Source organism: Anser anser (genome assembly GCF_964211835.1).
Source record: "Anser anser genome assembly, chromosome: 6".
In the NCBI taxonomy this organism is placed as follows: domain Eukaryota; kingdom Metazoa; phylum Chordata; class Aves; order Anseriformes; family Anatidae; genus Anser; species Anser anser.
In genome coordinates this window covers 13664143-13683454 of record NC_139726.1, presented here as the reverse complement: position 1 = coordinate 13683454, position 19312 = coordinate 13664143, and the positions used below count along the sequence as shown (strand labels likewise).

Here is a 19312-nt window from a genome sequence, read left to right as displayed (position 1 = left end):
CTCTGTCAGCTTTTTACATTCTTGGAAAAGAGAATTTGACAAGTTATGTGAACTGATGACCGTGCATTTTTCATGTCACTCTTAAAGCACTATAATTATGGGTTGGGGAAAAAAATCCTGCTGTTCACCCTAGTTTATATTCCAGAGAATGAGCTGATCTGGTTCTCATGTCACCATCTGATCACCACATCAGACATGAAGCATGAAGGAGGAGCTGGTAAGCATGATGAGAAGTAGCTGCAGCTAGATCAGCTTAATTGTAATGCGAAACAGCACTTTCACAGGAACTTGGCGTGTTAGAGCTTTAAAGGTACCTTAACAATAGTTCTATTCATAGCTTCTAAAGCTTTCTTTGCAGCGCAGAGAAAGGATTCTCAGACCCTGCCCTTCATTTCAGCTACAGCCAGGAATCAATCTTTAGGGTAAAGAAGAGTATAAGATATGGGTCCCTAAGCGCACCAGTGCTGCTCCTATTTGCCCTTGCAGGTTCTGTGTAAGTTGGGCACTTGAAACTTATCTTTGCTGATGCTGTTAGGGTGCAGGCCCCAGTTCTGCTGCTGACTGGTAGCAGGGCTTAGAGCAGATTGCCCTGGTTTTCCCTGAAGAACAATAGGCCTGGATCAATTTGGGCTCAGAACAAGGTCCCAGGACAACATTTGTTAATGTTGGTATTTCAGCCAAAAGCATTAAAATAACACAAGGGTTATAATAGCCTCTAAGAATGTTTTTATAGCGCGAGGCTCAGGGAAGATGCCGAATGCTCTGTGAGATGTCAGAGATATTTCAGGGTTGTAGGTCTGTTGAGACAGTGTTAGAAGACTACCTCAGGGAGTCACAGTTGGATTCTCATCTGCAATGACTACCTCGCTAACTGTGCCCATGGCTCCTATTAGAGAGAGGAAACCAGTTAGCTTGCTCAGGGGGGGAACAGTGAAGCAGTTGGGATGCAATACAGGTGATCAGAGGCTCAGGGCCTGCGGGTGAAACCGTAGGGGAGGCAAATACCATGTAAATTAATTTAAATCATAACCTTTAAAATGCGCAGCTTACCTATACTATCTAAGAAGAAACACTGGAAAGAAAAGCGCAAAGCGAAGTCTAAACCATATTTGTGAAGCCTTTTATTAGAAGACAAAAATAAATAAATAAAGCAGCATGGATATTGCGTTCCCTCTTGCATACAGCAACTTAGTCCTTGAACATTTGTCTTGGGTAGCAACATTAATTCAAACCCACCTTTGCTTGATTTGAGGCAGGGACTTAAAAGCAGATCTCTTACTGCTCAGGAGAGAATGTGAGTTAGAAAAAAATAAATTCTCCAGTGGGTCTCCTTCACTTTTCCTAAACAAAGAAATACCCCAGGACAAAGCAATAACTCCCCACCCCCATCTCCAAGAGAACAAAGACTAGCACTTTATAAGCAGATGCCCCAGAGAGCTGAGATATTCCTTCTTCCACAAACAGTGGACAAAAGTCCTGTGAAAGCTTAAAATGTAACACAGATTGTGCCAGTAGTATCAGCTATTCATTCAACCCAATGGCAAAAACATAGATAGGATTAGGAAACAATCGGCTCGGCATTTAATGAAAGCCGGTGTTACTTCAGTTCAAATATGTCTTTTGGCAGATAAACCCATATATCGCTTTGTGAATCTAGCCCAAGTTCTTTCTAAAAGTCAGGGGGGCACAAATTTCAGAAACATGATGTATAATAAGGAAATTTTTGCTCACACGCTGAAGCCAGGTCTCTGTCAGGGACAAAAACCATGACGCTGTTTTGTTACAGACTCAAGTAATTTATCAGTGGATATCTGGGCTCTAAAAGAACAAAGGAACATGCTGAACAGCTTATTTGGCTGTCAAAAATAAAGACCACTGAAGTATGCTGGACAGCATCAGAAATTCAATGGTGACTGTTGACATTACTGCAGCTAAGCGTGCAACCAGCTAACACCAAGGAAACCTCAGGAAACATCTAAAGAAATGAATATATACTCAATAATTCTTGAACAGCTTCAAAGCATGCAAGAGAAGCAGCATAAGGATCAGGCTGAATAAGCAAAAATATAGTGATGCAAAGTCCAGGGTAGTAAACAGCAATTGAAGTTACGGCTCAGAGGGCTTCCACTGTTGGATGAAGAAATTGTATGTGTAACGCTTCCCCCCCCCATCCTGCCCCAATCCTAAACAAAACAGAAAAGAAAATCTACTCCAGTGTGTATGTGCTCCAGTTATATACTTGACAGACTACACAACCAACTTTCATTCAAGAATGTATTATACTACCATTGGAAAATCACTTTGACATTAAACTGCTTCATCTAACTTCCTGTGAATGATTTATTTAGAACACAGATATAATCTACTAAAAAGTAGTCAAATAATTCTTTACTTATGTTGATGCCTGTAAGCAATGCCAAGTCAGGGAATAAACATAATAAGTGATTAAAAGATAAGGCGCTTGCACTTTCAAGGACAATTGCAATTAAAAGCTCTGAGCACTCATTAACAGTATTTGAAAAATACCTATCTTGGACTACTCAAAAACCATACAGTCTAGGAAAAACACTGCAAAATCTTTCTCCCAAGTTCACCATTTTAATATCCTATAGCATCTCAGCCTTTCATTAGAATAAATATGGTTATTTAGCTGTATAATCTTATATATTTACACACAACTTTGAAATATACCATCAACATGACACAAATGTGTTTTCACTGCCATACTGTAAATCTGTGCTTTTAAATAAACGCTCGAAGTACTAGACCAGATATATTTTACATATGAAATGTGTAATCGGACTTATTTCACCTTGTTTCTGCTACAAAAAAGGAGCCATATAGGCTCCCTTTATTGTTAAAAAAAGATGGGAAAGGGAAAGCAAGCATACACCACCAGAGAACAACTTAACCCATCCTAAAAGATGCTTCCAATTCATGCAACAAGTTTCACCCTTTGCCTGTGTCTTGGTTACTACAGAGGAAGTTTAATGATTAGTTTTGGTTCGCTAAATATCATGAAAGTATGTTCCTTCTAACCTAACTGAAGCTGAATGTAGGTGAGATGAATCTCATCCTAAGAGTCTACTCAGGGAAACTAACTTTGGAAATAACAATTTTAATATTAGATGTGATTAAAAAGTTTAAGTATGCCTTCTTTGGAAGCCAAATTTGAGCTTTGATCTTAAGATATTCATGACTTGGAATGAATGAAAATGAAGTTCTTGCCATCAATTTTCATCTGATACATAAAGAAAAACAGTATGAGGCTTTTTAATTTGTTGCCTTAGATAAGATATCTCAAGAAGAGAAATGACATTAGTTGCATATACCAACCCCATTCTGGTGCAAGTAGCAATATGCAGGGTATTAAAAAGCGACAGAAAATACAAGATATGAAAGTTATCTTTATATTGCTTCCAATTATATGCAGAATTTTTTAAATATTAAAGTTATATATCAAAACATAATTTGATCATTGGGCTGTCAGAAATCAGTTTGCCTTTGGGAACTTGCCTGTAGCTCCTCCCTGGTATTAAAAAATCCTGTGTCACCATGATAAAATACTCCCCTCCCCCTTTCTACATCATTACCATTTTTCTGCCTATATCAAGGGATACTTCCACTTATTTCATGTAATAGCCAAAGTTCATTTCTTTCCACACAATTTCTCCAAAACGCTTGTTTAATTCCCTCTAACTCGTGTTCCCATACTTCTGGGCTGATAGCTACTCCTGCTGCTCCAAGCACAAGTGTCAAACTTCTCCTGGCAGCTAATGTACGGCGTGTCTGTATTTAGGCAGTTCCATCTGTGAAGAACTTCAAACTCCCGGGACTCCTTTTAAAGGATCTCCTTTTACACAGTTCAACTCCTGGTTTCAATGCTCTTGCTGGTCACAAGCCATTGGCCTATTCTGATATAACAGCTGTTTCCTCCTTCCCTTTTTGTTGTTTAACCATATTGCCTCTGAATCTGGAATAGTCCTATAATACTGAGGGATGCATTTCTGCCTAGAATCTCTTTTTTTATCCAGTTAGTAACTCTGCACTTTAGGTCTTTAAATCTTTTCAGCTGTAAGTAAGAACTGTACAAAACCTTTTAACTAATCTGATGAGTTAATCACATAGCCATATTTTTAATTAATTCTTCCCCCAGTGATATGTCTGTAAGGGTTTAGATTCTTATCTCTTGGAGGCATGCACCAATCCATTTCTTCCCAAATTAAATGCTCAATGGTCCTGTGGTGCTTCATCTGGTAGCAAACAAACACCACAAGTAGAAAAACATACATATTTTTCATATAAAGCTTCAATTTTCTTCTAACAAATAGAGAATTATGCATAAAACAATTACCATATGTAATTTTGAACTGCAAAGACATTCTTCTCTTCTGTTTAAATATAAGTAATAAAGCCAAGTTGTATTACTAAATCAGAATAATACAAATCAGCATGTTTTAATCAAACACTTACAAGCAGATATACAAGTGAAGCAGCATTAAGCACTGCCTTTAATTCTAACTCGCTTTCTTCTAGAATGTAAATATAGTATTGATTTACTTTCAACCTTTGCATTATATAAACAATCGTTATTCCCTGCGTACAAATGTAAAACTAAAAGTGTTTAGGCAAATCAAATGAAAGAAGTCTTATAAAACATTGTAATGGCCCATCTGACAACTAAAATAACCGGGAATTTGATGAAATTGGACTTCTAATTGTAGTTAAAGGCACGAACCAACATAATATTAGATGCAGACATGAAGTATTGAGAAATTTCATTGCTCATTTTTGAGACCAAATTTAAAACAGTACTCACCAATTCCTTCCTAAGTTGAATAAAAAACTGCTTGCACTTAAAAGAAATTTTTACAATCTTCAACCTAAAAATAAAATAAAATCAGAATATTTAAACACTTAGTGTACTGCATCATGGTTAAAGGCTTAAACATACCTACTGAAAATATACTTTGTAAAGGACAGATTTCATTTCATTTCCATGAAATTTCCATAGACAGAAAATAAGATACTAAAGATTATATAAAATAACTTGTATTATTTGAAACTAGTAAGCCATATATCTAAATTACCTATCAAATTCACTTATTTCTATCCTAAATGCAAGGCAGTTGCTCAATTTTGTATTTTTCCAGCTCTTAAACCCAAAGAGCTATTCTATCCTCAAGTCATCCCAACCTGAAATCCTCTTTTTTGAGACCTCTTTCGTTATACTTTAGAATAAAATAAAAAAAAAATCACACACAACCTATCAACTCCATCTGATTCCTGAAAGACATTATTTCTCTATGTTCTTACTCGTCTCAAGATATAACCAGAAGTTGTTAAATAGTCAAATATCTGAGACAAGATATAAGCATGAAGATAAGGAAAAAAGGCAAACAAAAAGGGAAATAAAAATCAAAAAGCCCACCACACCGTAAGCAGGAAAAGCCATTTAAAATATTGCATCACAGGAAAAATCAGCCTACAGATATTTTCATCTTGCAGGTTGTCTATAAATATGTGAGATGCTGACAGTAATTCCAGACAATTTTGGATGGCCAGTTTAATGCTAATTATGCTAAATGGGAAAAGACAAGTCATATTTCCACGATAATCTAATTATATACTTAAAAAAAACAATACTTGGATTGTGCATATCCTGTGTTTAATTTACAGGAATATTATTTTGGTCAAGAATAAAAGCAATGTTACAATTGTAACAAGAAAAAGTAGCAACTTCTGTGAATTTGAAAAGGAACAGTCAATGTGATACTGCAAACTGTAAGATGCTCAATTCAAATGTTGTCTCACTCAAACCTGATTTCACTGACAATTTTAATGGAACTCAGAGCAAAAGAGAATCTGTCTAAAAGATTTTGGTAAATAGTATAGCAAACTCTTCAGGGGTTACAGTTAATCTGTTACACTGCGCATTTATACAGAGCACTGTTACTAATCTGAACTGATGGTCCCTCTACTTCAAGTTATTATATTAGCTTAGTAAAACTACCAAAGGAAAAAAAAAATTGTGACAGTGAATATGGTGCTACAATTAGATGTTAGATGAACTTATTCATTAAGAATATAGAGGAAACCTCAGAAACTGCTGGAATTACTACTTGCATATTGAATAAAAAAACTCTAGACTGGGAAGGATGAGGAGCAAAATATTAACAGACACCTAAGATGGAGACAATTTTATATATATATTTTATATATATATATATATATATAATATATATATATGTATATATATATATATGTGTTTATATATATATATATATAAAACATAAATTTTCTTAATATAGACATATGGAGACATTTTTCTCCAGCATGTTATTGACAACAGGAACCAAATGTGGATGTCCTAATTTGTAGAGAGAAACTCTCTTAACAATAATATAAAGGAGGTATATGGTTATTAGCATTTAAATTATGCTTACATCTTTTTTTTCTTTCCTAGTTCTGCTATTAGGAAAAAAAAGTTATAACTTTGTCCTGTGTTTTTGTTGTTGTCTTTTTGTTTGTTTTTTGGGGGGTGGTTGTTGCTGGTTTTTAATTCTTAATAAAACATTGCTATTGAAATTTGTCACGATCTATAAAGGAGGCTACAACTTATCTATTGAAATCAAACAATTTCATTGGCAATGCAGCAGTTTTCTTAGCAACTATGACAAACAAGGTCCTAAATTTGGTACAGGTCCTAAATTTGCTGGATGGGATAGCCACTAGTCATAGCAGTCCAACTGTGGAAATACATAAAGAAGTTAACTACTACCTAAATAGTCTAATATAACCAAAAGCATGTTACGATCAATTTTCTAAAATGTTGGGGTACAGTACAATTTAAAGAACATTTTAATACACATCTTTTTCAAAAACTGAACTGTGCATGCTTTACAGCATATCAGATTTGCTTAGCATGCTAACAGACTGAAAAGAAATGCAAATTATTCCATTTGTAAAAACATTCTACCACCATTTACTCTTTTTTCCTCTTCTGCTAAGAAAATGACTTCCTTTGATCACTCACAGAAAATTAAAAGGTGAAAGCTACAGTTTTTTTTTTTTTTAAACCCTACTCCATAATTCAGAGTGAGCTCAGCTGGCTGTTAAGCTTGAAACCACTAGGAAGAGACTCAAAACTGTAACATTCACCATTAAAGTCTAACTCAATCCCTAAGGGTCACCTAATTCAGAGCTCTAGCAGGCAAAATCCCTTGGAGGTTGTCTTGCAGCGCATGGGAACTGAGGAAGGGGGCCGCCCTTCAAGGACAATCTCAATCCAGAACAACCCCGTGTGCTACAGTACAGGCAAGCCTGGGAGGAGGCCAGCTTGGCTGGATGCGGAACTTCTGACTGAGCTCAAACACAAAAGCGAAGTATACAGAAGGTGGCAGCAGGATCGGAGACTACCAAGGAGGAACACAAGTATTCCCTGGGCATTCAGGGATATAACAAGGAAGGCCAAAGCTCAGCTGGAGTTTAAAGTGGCAATGTTGTAAAAGGGAAAGCTTTCCAGGGAAGCATTAACAGTGAGAGAGAGACAAAGGGAAGTGCATCTCCCCTGCAGAGCAGGTGATCTAGTAACAAACGACAGGCTAAGGCAGATACTTAACGCCTTCCTCCTTTGTCTTCAAGGAGAAGATCTGCTCCCTGGATTCTCAGCTCTCTGTGCCTGGTAGCATGGTTTGGGAAAAAGAGGAACTACCCACAATACAAGAAAATCAAGTTAGGATAGACTAGATAAAAGGCAGTCTCCTTGATTTTGTCTTACGCTTGCCTAGTCTCCCTCCTCTCTTCTCCCCACAATCCCTGCTTAGAAAGAATGTATTATGTAATTTAGACATAGTATTAAATTGAGTGGACCTCTGGAAAGGTACGAGGTGTATTACTGAGCCATACTGTAAGAACTGACATTACAGACCTTTACTCATAGCAAAAGAAAGCCTATGGTAGGATGAAACTGTGTATGTGCACATGAGTCAGGGGCAGGGTGTATATTTTTCCCCCAATTTATTTATTTTTCTTTTGTAAAGACCAATTATGTTGGTACTACAGCCTTCCTAGGAAGAAATTAATAACCCTGATGTCAGCTGATATGGTTGAATACAAAGAAGAACTGTTTAGGTAATTACACACACACAAACCACACTGAGAATTTAGATCAGCATCCCCGGCATGCAAACGATATGAAACAGTTCACAGAAACCTCTAGCTTCCAGTAGGGACTTGCAGCTTAATTATGACTTACATTGTACATACTCAGTAATTTACTGGTGTGTTGTATTGAACCTATTTCCACTATTACTGTTTCCCTCCCCCCAAAAACAGCAGTAAAAGCAGCCTGGATTAAAAACATCCTGATTACTACAGCACTGCATTTATAAAGCAGCCTTAACCCAGAAATACCCCTAACACTTCAAAACTCTTGGAAATGAAGGGTTTCTTTCTTAGAACAAGTTGCTATTATAAAGGCAGGTCTGACTATCACAGTAGTCCCAGACTTAGCATTGTAAGATCCAGTTTTCATTTACCAGACTAACCATGGAGACTGAAAATTTAAATGCTCCGTGTTTGCCTCAGGCTTACTTTTCTTTAAATGCTTAGAGGCAACATGTTTACTGTGTTCAATTATACCTGTCTGTGGAGAATGCCTTTGTCCATAGCTCCTTGTGTTCATCTGCTAAAATTTGATCATTCACACTGTTTCTCAATATGGTAAATCGCAAATTAAATAACATCCTACAACAAAACTTGAGTGTAAAGCTTAGCACTGAAAACCAGAACGTCTCAGAAGTTCAGTGGGTTGAAGAAAAGACATCATTAATATTTTGAATGTCTGCAAGAAAGCTTACTAAGTGAAAATAGGTCACTGACTACAGGTAATGGATCTTACCATACACTAAGAGGAAACAACAATCAAACAAGAATTTCAGGTGCTCATATCAGCTGGAATTCAGAGAAAACCTTTTCCAGTTTCAGTTGGGGTTATCAATTTAATCTGTTTATATGAAGATGAACTTTAGAAAATTTCAATGCTATATTGCCCAAGAACACAGATCATCAGCAAATGAAAACATGAAATGCTTTCTAATACGAAAAGCTTTTGTACCTGGTAAACTCATGTCTATTACAATGATTTTATATGGCTGACAGCCCACTCAGATCTTGATTAGAGTATGTACAGGGAAGTATGTACTAAGAAAGACTGTAAGAGCAAATTCAACGCAGGCAAAGGAAGCTAAGGGAAAGTTACTTCTTAGGGATGCCAAAAAAGGCTTTGGGGAAGGTGAGAAACTTGGGTAGAGCACTAGTTTGATGTAACATAATAGAAATTCTATTCCATCTTTCCCCTTCTGACATGGGTAAGTAAAAACAGGATCCCAATTTAAGAAACTGACGATCTCATCATGTTAACATGTTTACTGAGGGTAACTCCATGCTTACGTAACAGAAGAGAACAGCTTTACAATCTATTTTACTTCAGAGAAGTGACAGCCTTTTCTTCAATAAATGCACTTTTTTGAACTTTATTGTGAAAATGGCTATCTATGGATGAAGGGAAAACAGTATCTCTGAATGCTACTCTTCAGTTATCCTCAAATAACATATCTAAGCTAAATTTAACACACGAAGTACAATTAAATTATATGTGATGAAACAGATTACAGCAATCACTTTTCAGGTTAAGATTTGTAAGTTTAGTGGTCCCTTTAAAGAATAACCTAGAATAAGGTTGACATTACCATAACACTGGCTATACAGTTGACTAAACAAAGTATGCTTACAAATTCATGAAGAAGTATTAAAATTAATTATATTTTGCACCACAATCACTTAACAGCACAGCATGCAAAACAGGACAAAAACCCATCATAAATTACCCATTGCACAGCATGAAGTAAATCATTTCACCTTGAGATATTATAATTAAATTTTAGTCTTCTTTAGAGCATGTGACCCTGACAGTGGTAAAAATATGTTTTGAAATACCAAACGAAAGCATTAGTTTAAACAGTTGTCCTTACCATGGAAAGGTGTTAATTCGTACTCTGTTCTTAAAAATTAGTATTCCACCTGACATCACTCCAATCATTATTTCATTGTTACTCTGATCCTTCAAAAGAGAAAAGAGACAATGGCTTGAAAAACAATATCAACATCTTTGAAACCTCATATATATTCATTCTCATCTCTCTCCCTCTAAATACACAAACACAATAGCAAAACAGAACTTGATTTACATGGAAGGAAATGTGTTTTAGTAAGACAAGTAGGAATTACATTATTTCCTCCTAATTCGGACAAGCCCGAATGTTTGCTCTGAGCCCTTTAGAAAATTAAAATTCTGTGGTAGTTTATAAGTTAGATCTTCCATATTCCTCCAACTTTGAAGAAACAACAATGTAGAGTATTCTAGCAGCTTATTATGAATAACAGCGCTAACAGAGTGGCTTGGCGTTTGCTATACTAAAAGCAACCAGCGACTTAAATTCCTACCTGAAAGGAAATTGCAATCTCAGAACACAGAGAGGAGAGATTCTAAAACAAATAATATTGTAAGCATATTTAAACAGCACATTTTCCCTCAAATACTTATGCACTCTAATCAAATGCCTGCTACAGATCTCTCAATACAGGTGCAAAAATAGGAGGATAGAGACAGTAGTGAAGTGCAGTACTCATCATTCTGCTGCATACTTCTCTAACATTAGGGAGTGGGACAAGAATATTTAAAAAAGAGCTGTCTTATTTACTAAAAATAATTACATTCAGTCTTTGGAGAAATGGTAGCACTGTAATGGCAGGTTGTTTCAAGACCTCAAGCTACCTGCTTTACCAGATGAAACTATTTCACTGTACTTATTACGAAGAAGTAAGCTACCAGGTTTCCACATATATTCAATTATTCTTCATGATCAGACTTTTCATTTAAAAGCCCTAGTTTCAAACGTATATCCTTCATAATTTTAACCTGTATTTCATTTTTGAATTTACAGTGGAAGAATAGGTAGCAATTTGTTTTCACATTACACTTCACGTTATATACATTACGCACTACGTATCACATCAAATTATAGTACATTCACCTTACATAATAGATCACATTATATAAGGATAATGATCCGTAGCTCAGTTCTAATCTGAACCAAATAAAATATACTTAAAAGATGACAGATCCTTAAATATCAAAAGCACATTTCAACAAGTACATTTTTCTTTTTCACAGTAACCAACCAAATTGGCATTCAGGCTGACAAGGCTGAACCTCAGTAACGCACACAAACTAAGCCCAAATTAAAGCAAACAAGCAATCACTGAATTGTTTAGGTTGGAAAACACCTTTAAGATCATAGTGGCTGCTGAAATTGCTAAATTGCATTTAAGCAGATTATAATATAATTTCATTTTTTTCTCCTGAAAACAGCAGCCAGGAAGGCTCACTAAAAATATATAAATATTTCCCCACAAATATCCCAGGAATCCACTTTTACATTACAACACTAGTTGATCCAAACTTACCCTTGCATAGTGCAATTCAACTCCATAAAGTTCTAAGGTACGTGCTGTATTGAGATAATTGAACTCTGCTTCTGCAGGAGACAGCCCTCTGAAAGAAAGAAGCTAAATAAGAAATTCAAACATATCCCCCACATCAGGCTCTTTATTGAGCTCAAATAGAAAATCTGCATCAGCTTTACTACTTCTTCCCCCACCCTGAATTCTGAATTTCCTCTCTCACCATAAGCAGACTAATCCAAAAATTTTAACTGGTGCTTCCACAGTCTTGAAAAGAGACTGCAACACACTGTTTGCAAATGCACATTTTTTTTATTTCTAATGCACTGTATTGTTTAAATGTCTGTGAAGCTCTGGAATCTGGAAATTACTTTTGCAATTCTGTATTTTGCATTGATAATAGCTATCTCTCCCTAAGACTCACCTTCAAACTTTAAGTTATCATCAACCCACTTGAATTTTATTTACTCTACTTAACTGGATTTGCTAAGCCATTGACTGAAATGTAAAACAACATTCAGTAGTTTTTAAACTATAGCTTATCTTTTGTTAAATTTTACTGTAAGAACGAAGTGCCTCAGTTCTAAAATGCCAAGGAGCTATCAATGAAAGAAATACTATTGAACATTACACATTGAGAAAAATGTATTTACCATTGCTTCATTGCCTTTTCCTCTTTAGGAAAAAGTCAAGGAATTGCAAACAGGGAAGACCAGATATTGGAGAAAAGGACTTGTTTTTTACTTCTAAAGTGACTCTAATCTACTGGTAAGAGCACCATGAAAACAAAGCCTTTATGCATTCTCAAGAACTGAATAACACTTTTAAAGTAATTGTATCCTGCTAAGTTAATATCTTACGTAATACACACACAATTTTCAGTGCACCTTTACCATGTTCATTTACTCACTAATATTCCCTCTTACTCTAACAGATACGTTCCATATCTCTGCAGAGCATCAATGGTACTTACTATACAGACATTCTACCAGAAATATCACATTCACATAGATAATTTTTTAACAGAAAACTTTAAGACAAAATACTCAGTTTTTATGTAATAGCACAGCACCAGCAGTCAGGATTTGACAAAGTCAGTCAATATCTTCTGCTGTAAATCCTTACATGTGCTGCTGATGTAATTTTGCTATTTCTTTTTCAAAGTCTTGAGGCTGGCTAGGGATGAAAGAATAGTCTGAGAGGTAGCCTGGCAAGTTTTCTGAATGGTTGTAGTCTCCCAGCTCGGCTAAAATATTAAAAAGAGAGGTTATTGTTTATCAGCGATGTACTCGGCATTGTGCAATGCCCCCAAATTCACACAAGTCTGCTCCCACATACTTTATGTTCTACAGCAAATTAAAATATAGAAGACATTTTAGCTCCCCTTTTCCCTTTGAATAAAGTGTCACATTCTCATTGAGTGCTGTGGAAATCATTTAAAAAGAGCTTTGAGTGGGTCTTTATGCAGGTAGTTTATGAAGTGTTTAATTTCTAATGCACAAAATAATTCATAAATGCTCTTATAATGATGAGTACTAAATAATACACTTCAAGGTATCTCAGGTACTAGCTTTTTTCTTTTTTTTTTTTTTTAATTAAACCTTTGCTTACTTTCATATGATTGTGTTGTGTTTTGTTTTGTTTTTTAAAAACCGGAACTGCTATTTCGTCACTTTGGAAGCTCTGCTAAAACAACTACACCAAGATATATTCAGAAGCATTAGAAAAAACATTTTTTGCACAATTGTATGTGTATAGAAAAAGTATGCATACATACGCCTACAACGTTTTCTTGAAACTCCTAAAAAGTGTATTTACATAATTTCTAACACTTCCTTAAAAGCATAGTAAATCAAAATCACATTTACTGTCAGAATAAATAAATAAAAAAATCACACAACTTGCTAAAACTACAGGCTTCGAGGTTTTTTTTTTAACTGTAATCCAAAAATAAATCCAGCTGTGTCTGCAATCCATCTAACAGATTTACAGTAATAAGTAACATAACGTGAAAATTGGAAAGTTCACAGCAACCTAGCATGGTGTGGGGTCCTGGGAAGGCCTACTGACAAATTGTGGGGTATGGAAAAACTGACGATGGGAGGGATGAAGGAGAGGAGTCAGAGGATAAGCAAGGGAAGCAAAGGCAGGAAAGTAGTCTGGGGCATTTGCATTACCAGAGACTGATCCTATTTAAAATGATTTCAAAACTGGAAACCTGTGACCAGGCTTTGTAACCAAGTGCAATTCTTGCTAAAATACACTACAAGTGTATTTTATACATATATAAAAATATATATTTTGCAAGGGTGCCTAAGATCTATGGCTGCTGTTTACAAATAAAGAATTCTAAGACCTAAACCCAAAGAGAGTTTAGTAACAGGCATGTACAGAAAATCATTAGACAGAGGTCTGAACACTGAAAAACTTAAGGACAACAAGACCTTGTATGTAAATTTTAACTACAATGCACAATGCATACCCGCTGCTACTACATTATTTTAAAAAGAAACATATTGCATTCTTAGAAGATTAAAACTTTATAAACTTTTCATAGTGCCTGCTTCATTATCAAAATGTTTTCTAAGGCAAAATGCTAAGGTGTGACTTTTGCTTTTCTGATAGCACTTACACTACATATTTTTTCTAGCAACTGCAGTTTGGTGTTTTGTGTAAGAGAAATTGCTCTGCTGATTGATCTGGAAAAAGTCAAGCAACTTTTCACCACTTATCAAAACTGCGCATAATATTTCACATTAACATTACCATATATTTTTTCCCTGAAAAGATCAACATGGACTATTTCTCTGATACGTAAGAAGTACTAAATGTAAATATAACATATGAATACACATGTATAGATGAGGACTGCATATAAAACAGATTCTGACAATCACAATTTCCAAGAACTAAGGGTTGAATATCTTAGATTCCTTCCATTGAACAGTTTAGGTTTTATGGAAGGAAAACAGGGAGAAAGGAAGACAACAATCTCAGTCTTCTAGACATAATTACCCACTGATGGGTAGTTAAAATTGGTAACACAGGTGTTGAACTATTTGGCCAGATATGAGCAGAATTTCTTATTTCACACTCACTTGGAGGTTCACTTTACAGCATAAAACATACAAGTGTCTACATACTGCTTTAATTTGACTCATAAAAACATATACATGTATATCAAATCACACTTCAGAATGCAGTGAAATACAATGGGTTTGTTTTGTTTTGTTTTTTAACTGTATGGGTTTAAAGAAGGAAAACTGAGAGCTATTAGTATTTCTCTCTAATGCAGCAGAATCTGCTGGGGGAGAAAAACCAACCAGCCAGATTGCTTTAATGACGAGAAACATCATGTTATGTCCACAAATATCATGATATACAAACTACATTCTTTAGAAACTAAACTACCCAGTACTACACTTTTTACGTATCTCAGTACTTACATATATACAAATACTCCTTATACTTACATTGAACAGCATATGAAGCCAGAAGAGCAGCAGTATTATATGGACAGGGCAACCTGTTTTGTTTTTAGAAGAAAATCAAATGAAATTACGTACTTCATATGAAACAGTTATTTTGAAAAGCCTAATCTTTCATAATCTATCAATGCACAAGCTGGACAGGTAACTATTATAAATGCTTCTATTTGCATGTTACTTTTAAACATTTTTTATTTTTTGTCTATATAATCCTTTACGATTAACTTAACAACCTTTTGTCAACGTTTCATGCTATATTTAACGTAACAAAAACATCTTACCTTCCAGTAAGAATGTCCTGTTTAATTTGCAAAAAATACTGGTACCTTAAAAAAAAAAATTAAAAATCATTTAATTGTTTTTCATTAGTTTAGTGCATTTTGTTTCCAGTTAGCACAAAGCTAAAACTTTACACTTTGCATGCTATTTCTTAAACTCTTACGGGAAAGAAATTAAACTGTGATTAGTAATATAATACAACTTTGTAAATTAAACTATTTACAGGCTAGTAGTTACTGTATAATGAAATTATGCGTATTTCACCAGTATATTGACAAATTCACGTTCTACCCATTTTATTTGATGGTACTTCGGTTCAGTTTAAAATAAAAAAAGAAAAAGAAGTGCTTTCACAATGACTAAGTGTAACAATAGAACAATTCAATACACAAGCCAAAAGTCAAAGATGGCATCTATATACACTGGTAGCATAATAAGAATGATTTGTACTCCAGGTAGATAAAAAGAGTTAGTTTATTCTCATCAAGTATTTGACATTACTTGGTCTTCATTTAAACTAAACTAATTAGTCTCAGTATTTTGGCATTACATCCTTAAATAACAGTTGTGGATTCTATTATGTTAAAAGCCTTCTAAAAGTCTTTTGACTTCCCTTGAACTTCTGTTCTGAAGGGTTTTTTTTAATTATGATGTGAGAAAAGCTTGTTTTAGAAGTTCTTCTACTCTTCACATGCATACTCTTTCAAGTAAGGAAGGAGATGGGAACAGCAAAAGGAGCAGACTAACACTTTAAACCAAGGACTACTTTCAACCAAATGTTAGCAGCAGAAACTCTAACTTAAAAACAAAACAAAAAAACTAAGCAACCTGAACCTTCCCAGTGAGTGGAAAATGTTAACATCATTCCTGTTTTCTTATAAATTTATTAAATTTTGGAACATCCTACGTCATTATTACAAAAATCAGTCATTTTCCTTCTGTAGTTCTGCTTTGGAAGTATAGTCAGCCATACTTGTTCATTATAAACATTCAACAATTACGTATCAAAAATACTCACTTCAAGTCTGACTAAAACAAAACATTAAATATTTTCCAATATTAACTTTCACTAAGAAGTTCAAAACAATACATATAACTATTACATATCATATGACTTCTCATAATTGTTTAGACTAAGATTCCGTGTAGTCTTCAGAAAGTGGTTACCACTTTGAAGACTTTCACAAACATTTACAAATACATACAGAAATCAAATCATTTACAAGCTAAATGTAGTGAAAGGTAAAACATTTCACATTTGAAATAGTATCAGGAAAATACCTGCAAACTGATAAGCAAAGATGTTAGCCCCTATATGCTCAACTCTCACAAAACCTTCTAGAGGATCTTGGACCTCTAGGAATGGCAACAAGCTTTGTTTCAGGTATTAACCCTAAGAAGTTAAAACTGAGACACTAGACAGGCTTTAAAGAACTCAAAATACTTTTTCATTTTGCAACTTAGAATGCACATTGATGCAAAAAAAAAGAAATAGATGAAGCAAATTTATTCACCTATTAAAGAAACGTAGATCAATACTTCCCACTGTTAACATTCATGGCTGTAAAAACATGGAAAAAATCTGCATGTGCAGACGTACTTTTATTTTTTATTTTTATTTTTTACTTTTTGTGAAAGGCATTATTAAAAATATTCCATGGTACTTAATGGACCTGATGATTAACGAATACTAATCAGAGTTCATTTTCTGTCCACTGTTTTCAGTGAACACTGAAGTTAATTGCTTGTTAGCTAGCCACCCCAGTTCAAACACTGGTGCCTTGCATATTATTAAGCAAAATGGGAAATCAATAGAAGCTGTATTAATGTAGATCTGAAAATCTGTACAACAAATTCAGCTAAACCAATTAAGAAGGCTTTGATTGCATTACAATGTTTTCATCTTCCTTAAATATAGGGAAAAGGATAAGACAGAATTATTGTTAACTGGAGTCAATGTTAATAAAGAGGTTGTCCTGCGATGAGCAGAACTAATGAAGCTTCATCTCCTACCAGTGCAAGTTCTTAAAGCTAAACCCTCCAACACAAGCTGAGCTCCCACTGACCCTTTTCTGACCTGAGGCATTCATAACCTGCCTCCCTCTCACAAATTCTCAGAGGTCTAATTTAAAGATATGAGCCCGCACTGAACCTTTCCAATCTATTCATATTGCCTCACGTTAGCCCATTCTTCTGTTTTCATGAAATTTATAAAAACTGAGTATTTTTGAAAAGCCTCATCGTGAATGAAAACTGTCAAAAGCATGGGCTTTGTTTCTTTCCTTTTCTGGTGGCTTTTTTTTCATTTGTTTTGTTTTTGTTGGTTGGTTTTGTTTAAAGAGGGGAAATGCTGATTACATGAAAGGACCACATGTCAGTGACAAGGCATCCTAATTTCACTACAAAAACCCCACGGATAATGGCATTCTCTTTATAATAATTCCAAATACAAATGAGTTTTCTCAGGGGCAATTAGGCCTATTAACTAAAAAGGCAAAGCTGACCTAGATACAGCAATCCTACATTACTTCTTACCTAAATGGCTGCTGTATTTATAGCAGCACTGTATTTACAGCATAACATTTATGTGAACAGTTGTCTTTTTTCTTTACTGTTTGCTTGATATAAATAAGCATTTGCTGTCTTTTTCATTTCCTAAGGAATATTTTATATTGCCCTTCAATCCAAATTATGTATTTTTCGTTACTCTAATATAGTACATTGCAAAATTCTCTGAGTAAATATTTCAATAAAACAAAGACTAATCTGAGGCTCATTTTTGTAAATTCTGACTGCATAGATGTGTACAAATTTTTGTTAAAAATTTGACAAATCCAAAGTTATAAACAAATATGGAGTCAAATTTTCACAGTTTTGGTGCTTGGGTTTCTAAAGCTATCTTTAATAATTTAGAAATTGAACAGGGCTGACCTGTTTTCAGAATGGCTGACATCCAAAAATTGCAATCTGTCAAATCACGCCACTTATGTAGAAGAGTAGAACTAACTAAGAATACTGAAAACATGAGGCATTTCTTCAGGAGCTATCTGCAACTCAAAAGCCTCCTAACTTGATTCACACTGAGCATTTTCTTCAGCAAACTTCAACACATTGCTGGCAAAATGAGCTCACATGATTCAAGCTAGGACTACAAGTATATGAACAGAGATAACTTATTAGTGCCAGGCAGAAAACTGGAAAAAAAATGCAGAAAGCTCAGGATTTTTTTAATCATAAAGGAGAACATAATTAAAGGATAAAATTAAATTTTGCTCACTGATAAATTGCAGGATTAAATTTTTCCCTTCTTTTATTTTCTCTTTCCTGTTCCTACTTTATAGTATTTTCTTTATGCAGTTACTTAATTTCGCATATATATTTGTAAATTTATTCATAGAGGTTTTTTTGTTATGTTGATTTGGTGCAACTGTATAGTTCCTGCCTGTAATTATCAGGCAAAAATTAGAAGCCTGCATATACTACACATAAAAATGTATTACAAGAAAATTTACGTTATACCTTTAAAAAAAAAACACAGTTTTCCCCTTAGACATAAACCTACTAGAAAAATATGTCATTGATGAATTAACTAGACCTACCTTGTATATTCTTCTTGCAGCTTGTTTGGATCACTTACAAAAAACTTAACTCTCAAGTTCAAACTGTGAGGAGATCCTCCTATGGTCAAGGAAAATATTTCTAATTAATCAGGGTACCTTGGAAAAACATCATTATAATGATGTATGAATTGTCCAAATACATATACGTACTCACTTTTTAATTGTTTCCTGATAGGTTTGTTTGGATCCAACCACCTCTGGAAAGAGATAAATTATAACACTAATTTTAGAGAAACAAAAAAGCACAAATTATAGCTGTATGTATCAAGAAACTATTGTAATTTTATTACTTCTTATTTGATCTTTTACCAAAACATCCTACTGGCATACAAAGTATTACCATAGACTCTGGAAGGACACCAACATTATCATGAGCAGTTTCTAGTCTTTTCTTCTCTA

General features: G+C 34.6%; 1 protein-coding gene across 18 annotated transcripts in view; it reads right to left on the bottom strand.

Moving 5' to 3' along the window:
• The window catches only part of PTPN4 (protein tyrosine phosphatase non-receptor type 4), a 115608-nt gene that overhangs the window by 44256 nt on the left and 52040 nt on the right, over positions 1 to 19312 (bottom strand). For 9 of the 18 annotated variants that reach the window (XR_014586119.1, XM_083841991.1, XM_083841990.1 and 6 more), the window contains 9 exons: positions 19068 to 19110; positions 18893 to 18992; positions 15296 to 15340; positions 15000 to 15052; positions 12652 to 12772; positions 11530 to 11617; positions 10507 to 10548; positions 10035 to 10123; positions 4820 to 4883 (listed from right to left, as the gene is read on the bottom strand). Coding sequence is in view for 15 of the 18 variants with exons in the window: in XM_083841991.1 (XP_083698117.1) it covers positions 4820 to 4883; positions 10035 to 10123; positions 10507 to 10548; positions 11530 to 11617; positions 12652 to 12772; positions 15000 to 15052; positions 15296 to 15340; positions 18893 to 18992; positions 19068 to 19110 (645 nt within the window). In the remaining 3 variants the exon portion in view is untranslated. Of the gene's footprint in view, positions 1 to 4819; positions 4884 to 10034; positions 10124 to 10506; positions 10549 to 11529; positions 11618 to 12651; positions 12773 to 14999; positions 15053 to 15295; positions 15341 to 16807; positions 16855 to 18892; positions 18993 to 19067; positions 19111 to 19312 lie in introns of those variants that run through there. The other 9 variants (XR_014586121.1, XM_083841982.1, XM_083841981.1 and 6 more) reach the window with 4 other exon arrangements.